The following is a 14,844-nucleotide window of genomic DNA, read 5'->3' as shown; positions in this document are numbered from 1 at the left end:
TATATCTTATTCACCATGTAATGTACCTTTCTACAAGAAAGGTTTGTGTTGTAGAAATAGCTCATGGTTTCCACCCCCATTTTTAAACCCAAGGTCTGTTGCTGTCAATCTGCTTAATTTTGCAATTATGCAGATTCTGTAAGAAGCCGAGTAAAACATTAATCTTAAATCATGGTTGATTCATTCTTGAAGAGAAACCAGAGCAAAGGATTTCTACCCTTTTGGGATATCTACCAGTTAGTATGATTGGCTTACTGCCACTTACTATGGAGGTACATAATGACAGTATATAAACTGTTTAATGCTCTCCTGCAGGGCAAGGTCTTGGATTGAGGACAATAGGCTGGTTGTCCTAGTTCCCAAGTTCACATTATTATGATCTGTCTGTTGACAGTAGACAGCTGAACTGATGGCTTGAGAAGAAACTTGGAGGAAGCTACTCCAACCACGAATCAAGCGTATAGTAAAGTATGTGTAAAAAGATCTCAATAGAGACCTAGGTAGATAGAAAAAACCAATGTGTCTGCCAATCATATTATCCACCTGACTCCTGTGTGGTTAGATTGGTGGCTCAAAGCAAACACCTTTAAGTGGATTTCTTACCTTTCAGCTTGACTTGATGCCTAATGGTGGTTTTAGTAGTAATTCTGTGTTTTTTCTTCTTTTCAGATAGTAAAGCTATAGTTGATGGGAACTTGAAGCTAATCCTAGGGTTAGTATGGACCCTTATCCTCCATTACTCAATCTCTATGCCAGTGTGGGAAGATGAAGGAGATGACGATGCCAAGAAACAGACTCCCAAACAGAGACTCTTGGGATGGATTCAGAACAAAATCCCTTATTTGCCAATAACGAACTTCAACCAAAACTGGCAAGATGGCAAAGCATTAGGTGCCCTCGTTGATAGCTGTGCTCCAGGTAAGCCTCCTGTGACCTTTCCATTTTCTCGCCCTATGTCAGTAGCAGTTGATTTATCTTTACCTTAATGTAAATAAGATTCCCTTGCTTTGAGAAGTCCTGTACTTGGCTAGAAGTCACACCTATGAAAACAAGCTCTAAATGTCTGTATAAAGGTCAGGAACCCTTAATGAAGGTTTCACAACTTTTAGGCATTGCTTTAAGTTTGCAATGCATCATAAAAAAAAACTTGGTACATATTTTATGGATTCCAAAATGTCCAATCATAGTTGTTGAGCAGCACGTTTTTAGCTTCATGAAGTATTCCACGGATTCTAAAAGCTTTTCTACAGTTCTTTTTTTAACAAAATATCCTGGATGTAAATGCAGCAGTAGAGCTGTTTTGTCATGTTTAGGAGCTATTACCTTTGCTGCACCCAACTCTCAAGTGAATGAGAAGACTATTGGCTAAGTTAACCTTCTTGTGGTCCAGGAGTAGCCAGTAGCCTTATAGCTGTTGGCACCTGTTTCTGAGCTAAGAAAAGGATGTTGGTGGACTAACCTGCTGTCACCCCTGGCCCCTGGCAGGGGTTGGTGAGAGTGTGGCAGAAGACCATTTTGGCTACTTTCTGTTGTCAAGAGGATTCTATCTTATTTGTTCCTACTTCTGGCGAAACAATTTTCTGAAAATTCAGCACTGCAGAACAACTTGATAAATGTTGCATCCAGAATTTCAGGGTAATCCTTAGTTACTGCATATTGTAAATTAGAGAGCAGTTTGTCAGAATCATAGAATTTGACAAGACTGGCAGCATGGAGTACTGGAAAAGCCAGTGGTTCAGCAGTCAGTGTAGCTCGGTGGATAGCAGGCAATTCCAATCAAGTTGGCATTGAATCTCTTTCCTCACAAATGGGAGTGGAGGCCAAACAATACAAACAGGATTTATCTCACATATCCCGACTTCGCAGTCTGAAAACCTTGGCTACTGGACTATAATCTCCACTTCCTACTTACGTGCACTCCTGTGGGTAGACCAGTTACTAGCTAGCTAAAATTAAAATGGATTTATGTTACGTGTAAATGTTTCTGGATAGTATTTTAAACTTTATAATTCTTGCTTCGCTAGGTCTCTGCCCAGACTGGGAAACCTGGGACCCTAAGAAGCCTGTTGATAATGCCCGTGAAGCCATGCAGCAAGCAGATGACTGGCTGGGTGTCCCTCAGGTACGGAGAAGAGAAATGATATTTGAGCTTCAGCATATCCAGGTGGCAGGATATGAACAGAAGAAATTTTACTTGTAGCATCTGATGGTCCCTGTCCCACAAATTCAGCTGTGTTTAAAAATACCTGCTGTGGTATGAAATGTCACCGTCTCAAATGATTAAAAACAATGGGTCCTCCACACAGATGAGACTGCTTCCTTGAAAGCTGCCTCTTTAGTGTACAGTAAGCCCATAACTTATGCATGGGTTACATTCTGGGAATCGTGCCTAAATCCAAAGTTCTGTATAGTCAATAGATATTGGGTTCAATAGTAGGTGGAATTGTCAGTTGTTACCTGGATCCCCACGCACCCCTTTTATTTTTATTTGCCAAGCCTATAAAGCTGAATGCACACAAATGTGTGTAAATGGCAAACTTACAATATTGAAAAACTCGAGTTTCCCATCTCATTTTTACAAGGATAGAAGCCCCCCTTCCCCCTTCCTTTGAAGGTTGGGCTGGATCCTATCCCTGCTAGAAATACTTCTGTAGTTTCCTCTGCCTTTATTGAAATAACTCATATTATGCCCATTATTTGCTCCAGTAAAAGAAAGCACTTACGACTTACTGTGCCAGTGCCAGTTCAATAAATCTGCCTCGGCATTTCTCTAAGATTAAGAGCCTTGACTGCTGTACGTACTTTTGAATTGGTGCTACTGAAGTATTTATTTGACAGGTGTAAAAAAGTTTGTACATAGAACCTAGGCGGTGTTTAGGGGGACCAGTAAAACACTCAGTGCAACTTCAAGCGATTAGCTGTTGGAAGGAAGGTGGCATCATAACTTTTTGACTGGCAGTAGTAACTCAACTGCAAATGACCGAGCTACAAAGCTATGTGTGCAAATAAAGTGCACTTATTCTATGTGTTGCAATTACACGGTGTACTCTTTCAAAAGGCTTCTTGCTCTTGGGAATGCTACTGGTTAACTATATTTCCAAACTTAGGGAATTATTGGACAGGCAGTGATTTGGATGTGTAGGAATGCATGAGGGGCACTCTGATTCACATGTTGTAATCCTAATGAAAATATGTCCTTATTTACCAGGTCATCGCTCCCGAAGAAATCATACACCCTGATGTGGATGAACACTCTGTAATGACCTACTTGTCACAGTTTCCCAAAGCAAAGCTGAAACCTGGTGCTCCTTTGAAGCCTAAGCTTAATCCAAAGAAGGCAAGGGCGTATGGCAGAGGTGAGGTCTAAAATGCTTTTCTTATAACTTGCGTGTATTGTTACTTATATCTTGTTACATACATTCAAAACTATTGTGCTTTAAAAGACCAGTTGGTTCTTGCTCTATTTAAATCATGTTTGTAGACAAACTTCCAAGTTGCATTGTATTCGTTTAAGTGCAGTGCTGAGATTCAGAAAAATGTGGAAATAGTCCAAAAGCCACTCCTACTCTCACATGAAAATTCCCACTTTGAGAACCAGTTTAGCAAGGCTATTGTCTTGTTCTAAGATGTAAACCTAAACTTCATCACTGTCAGTGGGAGGGGACCAGTTGCTTTGTGTAAGGCAGTGGTTCCCAAACATTTTTCCATCATGGACCACCTGGAAAGTTGCAGAGGGTCCAGTCCACTTAATGGTATTTCTGCCTGTTGTAGCAATTGTAATGCACTATGTTGTATGGTTTTTAATTGTATTTTGATTGCTGCTTTTATTTTGCACAAATTGCATCAGTTTGTATTCAAATAATACAGCAAAGTACAATATATCTTAGTGTATAATAAGATGGTAAGAATGTTGTTACACTGCAGTTTGCATGACTACTGATAGGCAGACTGCCCAGGCAGAGGGTTAGCAGGAAGGCATCCTAGGCAGGTGGGTGAATGGTTGGCCCAGGTGAGTGTTGTCAGTGGTGGCTGATCTGGGCAAGTTATAGAGGAACATGCAGGGTTCCCTAGCAAGCATGTTGCTGTTCTCGCTGTGAACCTCAGCAGCTTAGGTGACCTCAGTATGAGGCGTGTCTGCTGAGGAGCTTCCCTAACCTATTCCTCCATAGCTGACTTGGGCTGCCATTTGGCCGAGCTGTAAGAGGGGCATGGTTTGGGTGGGTGAGTGACAAGGGAACTGGAGGTGGATGGAGGCAGGCTGGTGAGTGGGGTTGTAATGAGACGGGATGGGATGAGAACCTGGAGAGGAACAGAAGTTCTATTGAAGGAAAACAAGCAGGGATCCTGTGAAGACCATGAAAAACTAATGCACATGTATATTCAGAAAGCTACTAAAATCTAAGGTATCAATGTTGTCAATGCTAGATTTTTTCTTTTTTAAGCAACACTAAGAATTTTAAAGCAAACTCCTAATTCACATATCACAGACGAATACACAGTTCTTTTGGATTCTGCACACCTCCAAATTTTGAAATACAATTCGCTACTCAAAACCTGTGCATTAGGATAAAATTCATTTGGAAATGTGTACATTGAGAAGTATGTATTTACATTTAATTTATAAATACAGTTTAATGTGACAGTAGCTAAGACCAGCCTCATCACCGTGGATTTGTCTGTCAATAGCAATTAACCACGTTAGCCACAAATTGAACCTCCCATATTTTGTGGCAGTGCTTCTTTCTTCACCCTTATGTCCTGATGCTACATTAAAAGCATGGATAGCTACAAATTGGTGCTGATAATTCTAGGAAATAATGTACTTGCATCACAGTTTAGCAAGTAAAAGCTCTTCATGTCGTCTTTACAGCCAGCTAAGCACAGCCTTTTATTCCTGCAGGAATTGAACCACATGGAAATATGGTGAAACAGCCTGCCAAATTCAGTGTTGACACAATCAGTGCTGGCCAAGGCGAAGTATTGGTTTTTGTAGAAGATCCAGAAGGAAACAGAGAAGAGGTATGCATATTGAGAGGTCTTGGGCCAGGGAAGGGAAATGGGTTGACCACTTACTACTATCTTACACCATGGTAAAGGAATCCTCTTCAGGTGTGTTGGAATTTGAGTGAGCTTCATGAATCATGAGGATGGACCATAGTTAAGGGGTACTGGCCATATAGAAGGTCCTAATTTTAGTCCCTGGCATTTTATTTTATTATTTGTACTCTTAGCCCGCCTTTTACAAAATGCTCTCCAGCGCAGGCTACAAAAATGTCGCTATAAAAATAGGCACAATGTGTAGAATTAAAATCCTAAAATGACCACAGCAGCCAATATGATGCCCAGTGAAAAAGATCAAGAGACTTAAGCATGACTGAGTTGCCTAATGCCTTCCTCTTTCTTAGGCGATGGTGACTCCTGACAACGATAAGAACAAGACTTACGCTGTTCAGTACCTCCCAAAGGTTACAGGACCTCACAAGGTAAGAATATCTGAAGATTCTGGAGGGAGACGTGAGTTTTAGCTGCCAAGTACATTTTGCTCCGGACAATGTTGTTGTAATACTATCTCAAAACAAGTTGGTCTAGTTTTGTAGCTGTAGTTGAGAGCGACAACGCTCTCCCCCCCCCCCCGGCTTAAAGTACTGATTGCCTGGTCTAACAATTGTTCAGGTAAAAGAGGAGGTGGAGGCAACACTGGTAGTCAGTTTTGTTTTAGAGTAGCTAAGCTGCCTTTTTTATCCTGCCTTCTCTTTAGGTGAGAAAGTGAACTATATGGTTGATTGACATTCAGTGCCCTATTAAAATGTGTTCTTCCTGTAAAAATGTGTATAATTCATCTGGATATGGTAGCTGTCATACCACATTCAATGTTGGGCCTGCAGACACTTCTCCAGAAGCTTTGTTTGTTTTTTTAAATTGACTTTAAATGTCAGCTTGTGAATTCAGAACTCCTCTGGATCTGCTATTGCGTGAATGCAAACTGGCTATCTGCTTGCCGTGGTGCATATCTAACTTGAATACTGTTACTACACTTCTAGGTTACAGTTCTGTTTGCTGGCCAGCACATTGCAAAGAGCCCGTTTGAAGTCAATGTTGATAAAGCCCAGGGAGATGCCAGCAAAGTGACCGCAAAAGGACCAGGCTTGGAAGTAACAGGAAATATAGCCAATAAACCTACTTACTTTGAAATTTACACAGCAGGTAAGATGGGCTGAATAGATTCCTTCCTTTATGACATGGAGCTGTGAGCAGGCTTGCCTTCTCTTCATATGGGCCATGATGTTGCTTCTCTCTATAGTGTCCACACAAGATAGGGAACCTGGGGCTCTGCAGATGTTTCTGAGCACTGAATCTCACCTTTCCAGACGTCAGGAGTGATGGGAATTGGATTCATAGCCAGAGACTCCTCCCCTGACACAGAGCATATGTGAGGGTGGAAGGAATGCACAGTGCTCCATGGGTTTTATTAAAATTTTACTTTTATTAAAATTTTATTATTTGTGATGTTTTTGAAGGGTTTTCTTTATTTCTGTTTTTAATTAATATCATGCCACTTTATATAAACCACTGACATATTTTTTATGAAGTGGTATATGAATCTTGCTAGACAGAATAAATGCAAATAAATGGGTTAAGGATGCTCAAGGTGCATTTGAAGCTTCAGGGTTCAATTTGCAATTCTTGGCCACAGTACTTAATAACAACACCTAGTTTGGACATGAAGGGGTGTATATCTGCTTTACATCTCTTTGGTGTCCAGTACAGAAGCCTGCCTCATACCAACAGTTACTAGTCTTCCAACAGGTGTTTTTTTTTTTAGTAGGCATTGATATGAATTCACATCATTTTTTCTGATTTACCAATCGGATGGCAACGGCCTTGGGTTTCTTTGGCAAGAAAGGTTACCAATGTGTCTGTGTTCAGGGAGTGCAGAGTATAAGCTTTTTGTGCAAGGTGCATGATGTTCATGCATTTGAACTAAGCATTCTTCATTGTTCTTGGGAATGCATCTCATGTCTGTGGCAATAGTGTTCTGTGTAGGTCAGTTCTCAAGCTGGTCCTTGGCTTTGACTGCAGCTACAACTTTCAACAGGTATGGTGGCCCTTTAATGGTTCCTGTTATTGTAGAGCCTTCCTACCATTCTATACAAGTCAGAGTAAACAGTGCTGCATGACAGCGATCACTTCCAGTTGGGTGAAACTTGGTTGGGTGTTTGTGTGCAATATGCTTTAGGCAGCTGTATGCACACTTGCATACATCCACGGGCACACTTTCTTTCCCTTTTTGGTACAGGTCTTTGTTTGGCTCCAACAAGGCAGTGGGGAGGACTGTATTTACTATGCACAATAACTTAATTTTGAAACTTGCTTTCCCACTTGACATAACCGTAGCTATGCCATTTGCATCTGGCCATGTAGCTTCACTATTGTTTCTTCAGAAGTCACTGAAGACGAACTTACTGAGTACTAGACTTAGAAGTTTATAGCACTTGAATTTTGCAGTAGTAACTTAAACAAAAAGGTGACTGCGAATTGAGTATAACGAGGATTTTCCCAACTGGGGGTGCGAGTCTTGTTGGGCTATATTGCAAAACTACAGCTGCTTTTAAATCCTTCCAAATAGGAAAACTGGTAGACATAAATCTAAACAAATCTAGCAGTGTTTCTTCAAAACAAGCAGGACCTTGGTATAAAGATAAGGAGAATTCTGGCTGCAAATGTCAAGGATGCATTATCAGGCATTTCGCAACTAATTTCCTCAGGCTGCAAACCTTGAGGTCCTCCTGCCTTTTGTTATGGATCATTATCATACTCAATAGCTTTTGGGTTCTTTTTGGAAAAGCTAAACTGGAAATTCGTGAGAAAACAATGTGTTCTTGAGGGGAGATGGTCTCCGTGTCCCATTTCCCAACACCCTAATTTGGCTATATAGAGTGTACATTTCCTTGGCCCTCTTTCCACTGGGATGGCTACTGGCCAATATAAGAAACTGGGAGACTTCCCTAACTGTGGAAATAATTTTTGAGCTCCTATTTTGTATCTTGTAGGGGCTGGTGTTGGTGATATAGGTGTAGAAGTTGAAGATCCTCAAGGGAAGAACCCCGTGGAAGTTGCAATAGAAGACAAAGGGAATCAAGTCTATCGTTGCGTGTACAAACCTCTTCAAGCTGGTCCCCATACCATTAAAGTGGCGTTTGCTGGAGAGCAAATTCCCAAAAGCCCTTGGGGTATTCATGTTGGTGAAGGTATGTGTTTAGGGCAAAGGTATAACTATTTAACCATATTACTGGATAAATGTGCACATTAAGTGCAGTATCTATGAGACTCTCTAAACGTGGGAATTTAGTCTTTTGGCTTGGATAAAGCAGTTCAATTCTTGCATGAAAGTCATTTCCCCTAAAAAGGACTTTTAAGTGTTAGTATCTTATCACATTTAACTAACTGGGTTTTATCAGTCTTGTCATCCTAAATGACCGCATTGCTCCTTCTTACACTTTTAGAATTGAGCTTTCTTGCTGTGTCTCTTTAAAACCAACTATATTCACTTTATTTTGTATCACAACTCTCTTCCCTTCTTGAACTGACACTTGGCTTTCTATTCCATCCTTGCCTGCTCCTGTGCTTTCAGACCTCTGCTCACCTCTCCTGAGCTACTTTCAATTTGTGAGATGTTGGACTTCACTGCTATTGGCTTCATAGTTGGGCAAGCTCTGTCGGTAAGAGGGTGTGCAGGGTGAACTTGTGTTGCTGCGTTTCTTCTGAACACCTAGTCAGCAGGTTTGCAGCCCTAAGCAGAAGTGGCTGGGTTGTATGAAAATGTTGCAAGCAGCAGGTCAGGCTTCAGGCAGTCTCGCAAGAAGTCAAACGGCTTAACCACAAACTGCCAAACTTTGTTGCAAGGAGCTTGAAACTGAACTTCGGCTTGCTGCTACAGCCCCGGTTTGTTGCATCTACAGATGGATGTAGAAGTAGTCAATGCAGATTGGCTGGGGATGAGAATTCCCTGCATGCTTGCAGCAGGACAGCTTTTCATGGGATGAATTAGTTTTCCCTCCAAGGAAATGGTTGCCAACTCCAGAAGGAAATGCATGGAGTTGAGCTGTTGGAAACCCAAGCCCGCATGCCTCACAGTCCAGTTTCATGGCTAGGCCAAATACTGACAACTGTGAGCCTGCTTATCTCCCATAAATCGTCATTCTGTATGTGGTCTTTTTCACACTGTATCCAGTGGTTTCTGCATACAGACCTGCTTTCCCTAATGGTGACGGTGTTCAGGAAAGCATGCTTAAACTCTTGCGTGTGAATTGTATTGTTCATTTCAGGCACATCTGCATGGGGCTTCCTCTGGGGATTAAATTTGCTAATTTAGGAGCAATAGCAGGATCAGCATAGCAACACTGTCTCAACCATGCAAGGTGCAACATCTCTATGAGATGCTCTCTGTCTCATGCTATGTTTCACTTCTTGCCCTCTCCTTCACCCCTCACCCCTTGGAACCTGAGACTTCACTGGGGAAAAAAAAGTCTGATTCAAACTGGAAGGTTTCATCTGCATGCATGCCCTAAGGCAATATGCCCTCCTAAGTGTGAAATTTTGAAAATGAGGATACTTTGCTCCTTTTACTATTGTAAGGCCAAAACCACTTTCCCTTTCTTTTAAAAAAAAAGTTTCTCCAGTTTCCCTGGTCTCTCATGCTGATGTAAATTTCTTAGTTTAGTTCATTTAAACGAGACTTGTGTTTGTACATAGTGAAGCAAAAAAACATGCAACCCCCAGTTTTATGTTAATATAATGTGCATTGACAGCCTCAGTCTTGCCTCCTTAAGACTGCAAAATGGTGTTCAGGTTTTACATTTCATAAACTTAAAATCTCATCCATCTTAAAGCAAGCCGAGAGAAACCGTTCCAGACTAGCTTGGCTAAGTTAAATATCTCTAGGAATCAAAGGCTGTATTGATGTCTGTCTGCAATTCGCTTGCAGCGTGCAATCCAAATGCCTGCCGTGCCAGTGGTAGAGGCCTCCAACCTAAAGGAGTTCGGATCAGAGAAACCGCAGACTTCAAGGTTGATACTAAAGCCGCAGGGAGTGGAGATATCCATGTGGCAATAAAAGGACCAAGTAAGTGCTCGGCTTCTTAGCATTGCTGGGGCTTTGGGGTGGGGCCAGGGAAGTTTGCAAAAGGCTTAAAAGTGTAATCCATCGGCTTGTGATTCTGGTATCTGTATGTTGACTTTATCCCCTGGGGAAACTCCAGAAGTGAAATGGAGCCGCTCTTTTCTCTCTCTCATATCTAATTGCACAAGAGGAGACTAGGTAAACATGGCTGCAAATTTGAAATGACTGGTTCTTTGGGTGTGATAACCGCCTTGTTTACCTGTTTATACAGAAGTAATCTGAGCTGTGCAACTGCTTTAGTGGGTTTGGAAAGGCTTGAACTTCTACTTCAGTATCTATGGTGCAAAGCTCTTGGACAAAAGTGTGTGTGTGTGTGTGTGTGTGTGTGTGTGTGTAGCAAAAAACGTTCGGTAATGTTTCATGACAACATTGCTCAAGAAATGTGAAGCAAACCTGCAAAAGGGGAAGAAAGGTTAGGCCAAACTAGACAAGATGGTATCAGGTGCCTGCATTTCTTTGCTTATCTGCCTGAATGGAATATAAATAAGAGGCTGTCTGTGTCAAACTGATAACCAAATAAGCTGTGTGGCTGAGGAGTTCCCCAGGTTTACCTGGGGAAGTGTAAATACTGGAAACTAATGGAACTTGTATTAATTGTTTGAAATACTCCTCAGCTGCTTGAGGTAACTTGGACATGATTTGTCAATTTTTATGCAACTTGACTGTTTCAGGATTTCAGACCGTCATTCTTTTCCTTTTCTCAGACTTGGTAAAAAAATAAGTGAAACTTAGCAGGTCAGGATACTACATTTTACACATTTTTGGGAGTTCTGACCTTAAAGATGGGTACTCAAAACTGAACCCCAGGATCATTTCCCCTCTGCTTTGCTTTAGCAAATTAATGCTCCGTTCAGGAGTCATAATGGACAGAAAGTCCCCCGCTGGCTTGCTGATCATATGGCAGACACCTTTTTCTACTCTTGGATCACAGTACGGCTTGAAATAGATTCAGGGCTTTGTTACCTTCTGGCCCCAGATCAAAATGAATGGCAATCCTTTTCAGCCTTGTACAAATTGGTGGGGATTCTGGTGGGCCTCTTGCGAGCTGTAATGTGCTTAAAGCGTTGGCTATGGCAGGGTTGCCAACTGTGCACTGTTAAAGACAATAGTCTTGTATCAACAAACTTAGGCATATTTAGACTGTTGCAGGAAAATTAAATCAAGTAGGCATTCCCCAAATACTTGTGGTCATGAGGTCTGATGAAGCTTAAGCTTCCCTTGTTTTAACATGACACGCATAATTCTTTAGACTAAGGAATAACATAAGGGAATGAGTTAAGCGAGGTAACGTAACACTTTCACTCATCGATCTCTTCTGGAAATATTTATGCCATCTTTCTTGCATGACAACTTGGAGGCCATTTCTCCTCCTTGCAAACTATTTCTGGTTGGGGGTGGGGATGACTTCATTCTTAGCAATTTTTCTTAAACTACTGGAAAGGGGCAAAATTGCCTGTAACCAGAGGATTGAGGCTGTAACTATGGAAGGCTAATGCTAGATTGATGATATTTCTGCAGAAGGTCTGGAGGAACTTGTGAAACAAAAGGAGTATGTGGATGGCGTGTATGCCTTTGAATACTATCCAGTAACTCCAGGAAAATACATTGTGACAATCTCATGGGGAGGCCACAACATCCCTAAAAGGTGAGTTAGAACATCCATTTCAGGTTCGTTTGTTTTTAGCAATGGATGTGCATTCCCTACCAAACATGTTGGAACGGCTTAAGTTTCCACAGCTGCCAAGAGCAAATTAATGGATGGTAGTAGCGTTGTTCAGTCCCAGCTCCTGCCCACCTAGCAGTTCAAAAGCATATCAAGTGCAAGTAGATAAATAGGTACCACTTCTGGTTCACCAGAAACAGCTTAGTCATGCTGGCTGCATGACCCGGAAGCTGTCTGTGGACAAATGCCTGCTCCCTTGGCCTATAGAGCGAGGTGAGAGCGCAACCCCAGAGTTATCTGTGACTGGACCTAACGGTCAGGGGTACGTTTACCTTTTAGTGTCTAGTACAGGGGTCTGCAACCCGTGGCTCCCGAGCCGCATGTGGATCTTTTACACCTTTGCTGCGGCTCCGGGGCGGATACTAGCGAGGGGAGGAGGCGCATTGTGCGCCCCGACACTCCCCACTGTGGCGGGCGCTGTATTGGCTGTGATGTCGCATGGGGGCGGTGTGTGCGTTAGTCACGCACCGTCCCAACGTCACCTTCCCACCTGCCCGCCCGCTACATTGTAAGGGGCATGTACGCTGGTCACTGTTTTGAAGGGGAGTGAAGAACACACACACACAAAAAGGTAACTTGTTAATTTAATGTTTATTTCTATGAGGAGTAATCCTGAGGGGTCAAACAAAGAAATAATTAAAAAAAGTGACAAAAAATTTATTTTTATAATGACGAGTTTTGCGGCTCCCAGTTTTTTCCCCTTCAGAAACTGGTCCAAGTGGCTCTTTTTGTCTTAAAGGTTGCAGACCTCTAGTCTAGTACAAGGGTACTACCCTGTTTGGACAAATTGTATATTTCAATTTCTGAAGAGGGAGACTATGTCAGCTGCATTAAAAAGAAACCAAATCCTGTGGCACCTTAAAGGCCAACAAACTATTGTGGCACAAGCTTTCATCTGTATTTCTAGGTATCAGATTACTATTTGGTAGCACCAAGATTATTCAGATTTTATTTAAAGAGTGGAATTTTAATGTAGGCAACCTTTGGAATATCTGCTGTATTTTTACTTTCATTGGTCCCCGTCTGTTTTCCAAGTGATGCACCACGTAGCGGTTAGGCTCCCGGTTCATCTATCTGTATCTCCCAGCTCCCGGTCTTTTAGCTGGACAGAGGTGATTGCACAGTAAGCTCTGCCTTGTTCTGGATTCAGGCTGTAACTGGAATCGTTGACAGTGTAGGGAAAGGTAGTGGTGACCATTGCTGCTTTCAGTCCCAAGCTTTTCCTAGAGTCCCAGGTGCATCATATCCTTCCTCTCCCTACCCAATCTATCTGATCTGATTCCAGTGGCAGAAATGGAAAAGAAAGGAAGAGGTTTTTTGAAGTCTGGATCCAATCCAGGAGGCGCTTACAAAAATGCAGGAGGACAATGTTTCTGGTTAGCTACATCTCTGTAGCCCATCTTTAGTATCTGATATCAATTGCTCCTAATCCTGTTTTCTGGTGTTTCTGTCATAGCCCATTTGAAGTTCAAGTAGGCCCTGAACCTGGTCCTCAGAAAGTAAGAGCCTGGGGGCCAGGCCTTCATGAAGGCGTTGTTGGTAAATCTGCCGACTTTGTGGTAGAATCCATTGGCCCAGAAGTTGGATCCTTAGGTAAGAACTTGCCTGGCTTGCCCTGCTTTGCTAAATGGTTATTGCATTTACGTGATGCCTAGCTAACTTCACATGGAGAAAGTCTCTCAACATCACATTGCAGTGGGTGTGGAACCACATCCAATTGGATTTAAAAGAAATTGGTTTGTATAGCACTTCTGACAAGAACAATGATGACACTGTCCTCCACCCAGTTTTAGCATGACAGGCAGTAAATGTTGGCTGATGCCTTTGCTTCTCATGGGTTTTGTGAAGGTTACAATGTCTCTGGTAACTTCATTATTGACCCTGCCTTTCACCAGGCCCCAGTGCTATAACACCCAAGGGGATGGACTTTTAAAATTAATTAGTATAAGCCATTTTTTCCTCCTAGAAGCTCAAGTTGGCACACATTATTCTTTGTCCCACTTTCACCCCACTTTAACTTCACAACAACCCTGTGAGGCTGAGAGACTTTGACTAGCCCCAAGGCCACCCAGTCCAGCACTCTAACCACAACACTAAACTGGCTTCTGACAAAAGTGATGAGAAATTCAGCACACGGCCCCTGAAGCACAGTAACTGCAGTGAGTTTTCTGGTTTGCTTTGCAATAGATGGTTTCAGTTCACGTAAGGGTTACCTCAAACAAAACCTGCTTAACAGGCTTTAATGCTGTGGATTTAAAAAATGGTTTTGAACAGGCAACCCAAGGTCTTTGAGTCCTACTAGCTAAAGCATGGCATCTCTTAACAGCACTGCTAACATGTTTGCTTCTTTTAGGCTTTGCCATTGAAGGCCCATCTCAAGCCAAAATTGAATGTGATGATCAGAACGATGGCTCGTGCGATGTGAAATACTGGCCCAAAGAGCCTGGTGAATATGCCGTTCACATCATGTGTGATGACGAAGATATCAAAGACAGCCCCTACATGGCGTTCATCCAGCCTGCTTCTCCAGGCTTCAACTCTGACAAGGCAAGTATCTGAGGAGCTGCCTCTTAAAAAAAAAAAAAAAAGCTATTAATCTGTCAGCCTTCTGTATAAGCTGTGCTAGATGGTATTCAGGGTCAGGATTTAGCCCCAATTTAAAGGAAACCCACAGCAACACCAGATATGAGTCTGTCCCAGGTTAGAAGTTCATTACAGGAGAAACTCCTTCCATTGAGGACCATTGCAAATTTAGGCACTGGTGCATGTATGCTTTGCATTGTGAGATGTTCCCAAGAACATCAAGTGGAAAACTGCTTATTTTAGCAGTGACATGCAAGGTATATCCAGGTATCTCACTCGAACAAACTTTGGGCATTGTAGCCTGAGGTATTAACAACCTGTAAAGGTATGTTGACATATTCTCTTATGTTTCTGCTGA

At 42.2% G+C, this 14,844-nt stretch overlaps 1 protein-coding gene across 7 annotated transcripts in view; it reads left to right on the top strand.

The window, feature by feature from the left end:
- Positions 1–14,844, top strand: part of FLNB (filamin B) — an 83,999-nt gene that overhangs the window by 24,789 nt on the left and 44,366 nt on the right. For all 7 annotated transcript variants that reach the window (XR_014506263.1, XR_014506264.1, XM_083419234.1 and 4 more), the window contains exons 2-12: positions 670–918; positions 2,025–2,122; positions 3,209–3,356; positions 4,901–5,019; positions 5,406–5,483; positions 6,042–6,204; positions 8,052–8,249; positions 9,986–10,123; positions 11,699–11,825; positions 13,360–13,496; positions 14,257–14,450. Coding sequence is in view for 5 of the 7 variants with exons in the window: in XM_083419234.1 (XP_083275360.1) it covers positions 670–918; positions 2,025–2,122; positions 3,209–3,356; positions 4,901–5,019; positions 5,406–5,483; positions 6,042–6,204; positions 8,052–8,249; positions 9,986–10,123; positions 11,699–11,825; positions 13,360–13,496; positions 14,257–14,450 (1,649 nt within the window). In the remaining 2 variants the exon portion in view is untranslated. The remainder of the gene's footprint in view (positions 1–669; positions 919–2,024; positions 2,123–3,208; positions 3,357–4,900; positions 5,020–5,405; positions 5,484–6,041; positions 6,205–8,051; positions 8,250–9,985; positions 10,124–11,698; positions 11,826–13,359; positions 13,497–14,256; positions 14,451–14,844) is intronic.

This window comes from Podarcis tiliguerta (genome assembly GCF_965153285.1).
Source record: "Podarcis tiliguerta genome assembly, chromosome: 2".
Lineage (NCBI taxonomy): Eukaryota > Metazoa > Chordata > Lepidosauria > Squamata > Lacertidae > Podarcis > Podarcis tiliguerta.
The sequence above is the reverse complement of the archived record's forward strand: the minus strand, read 5'-3'. Positions and strand labels throughout refer to the sequence as shown.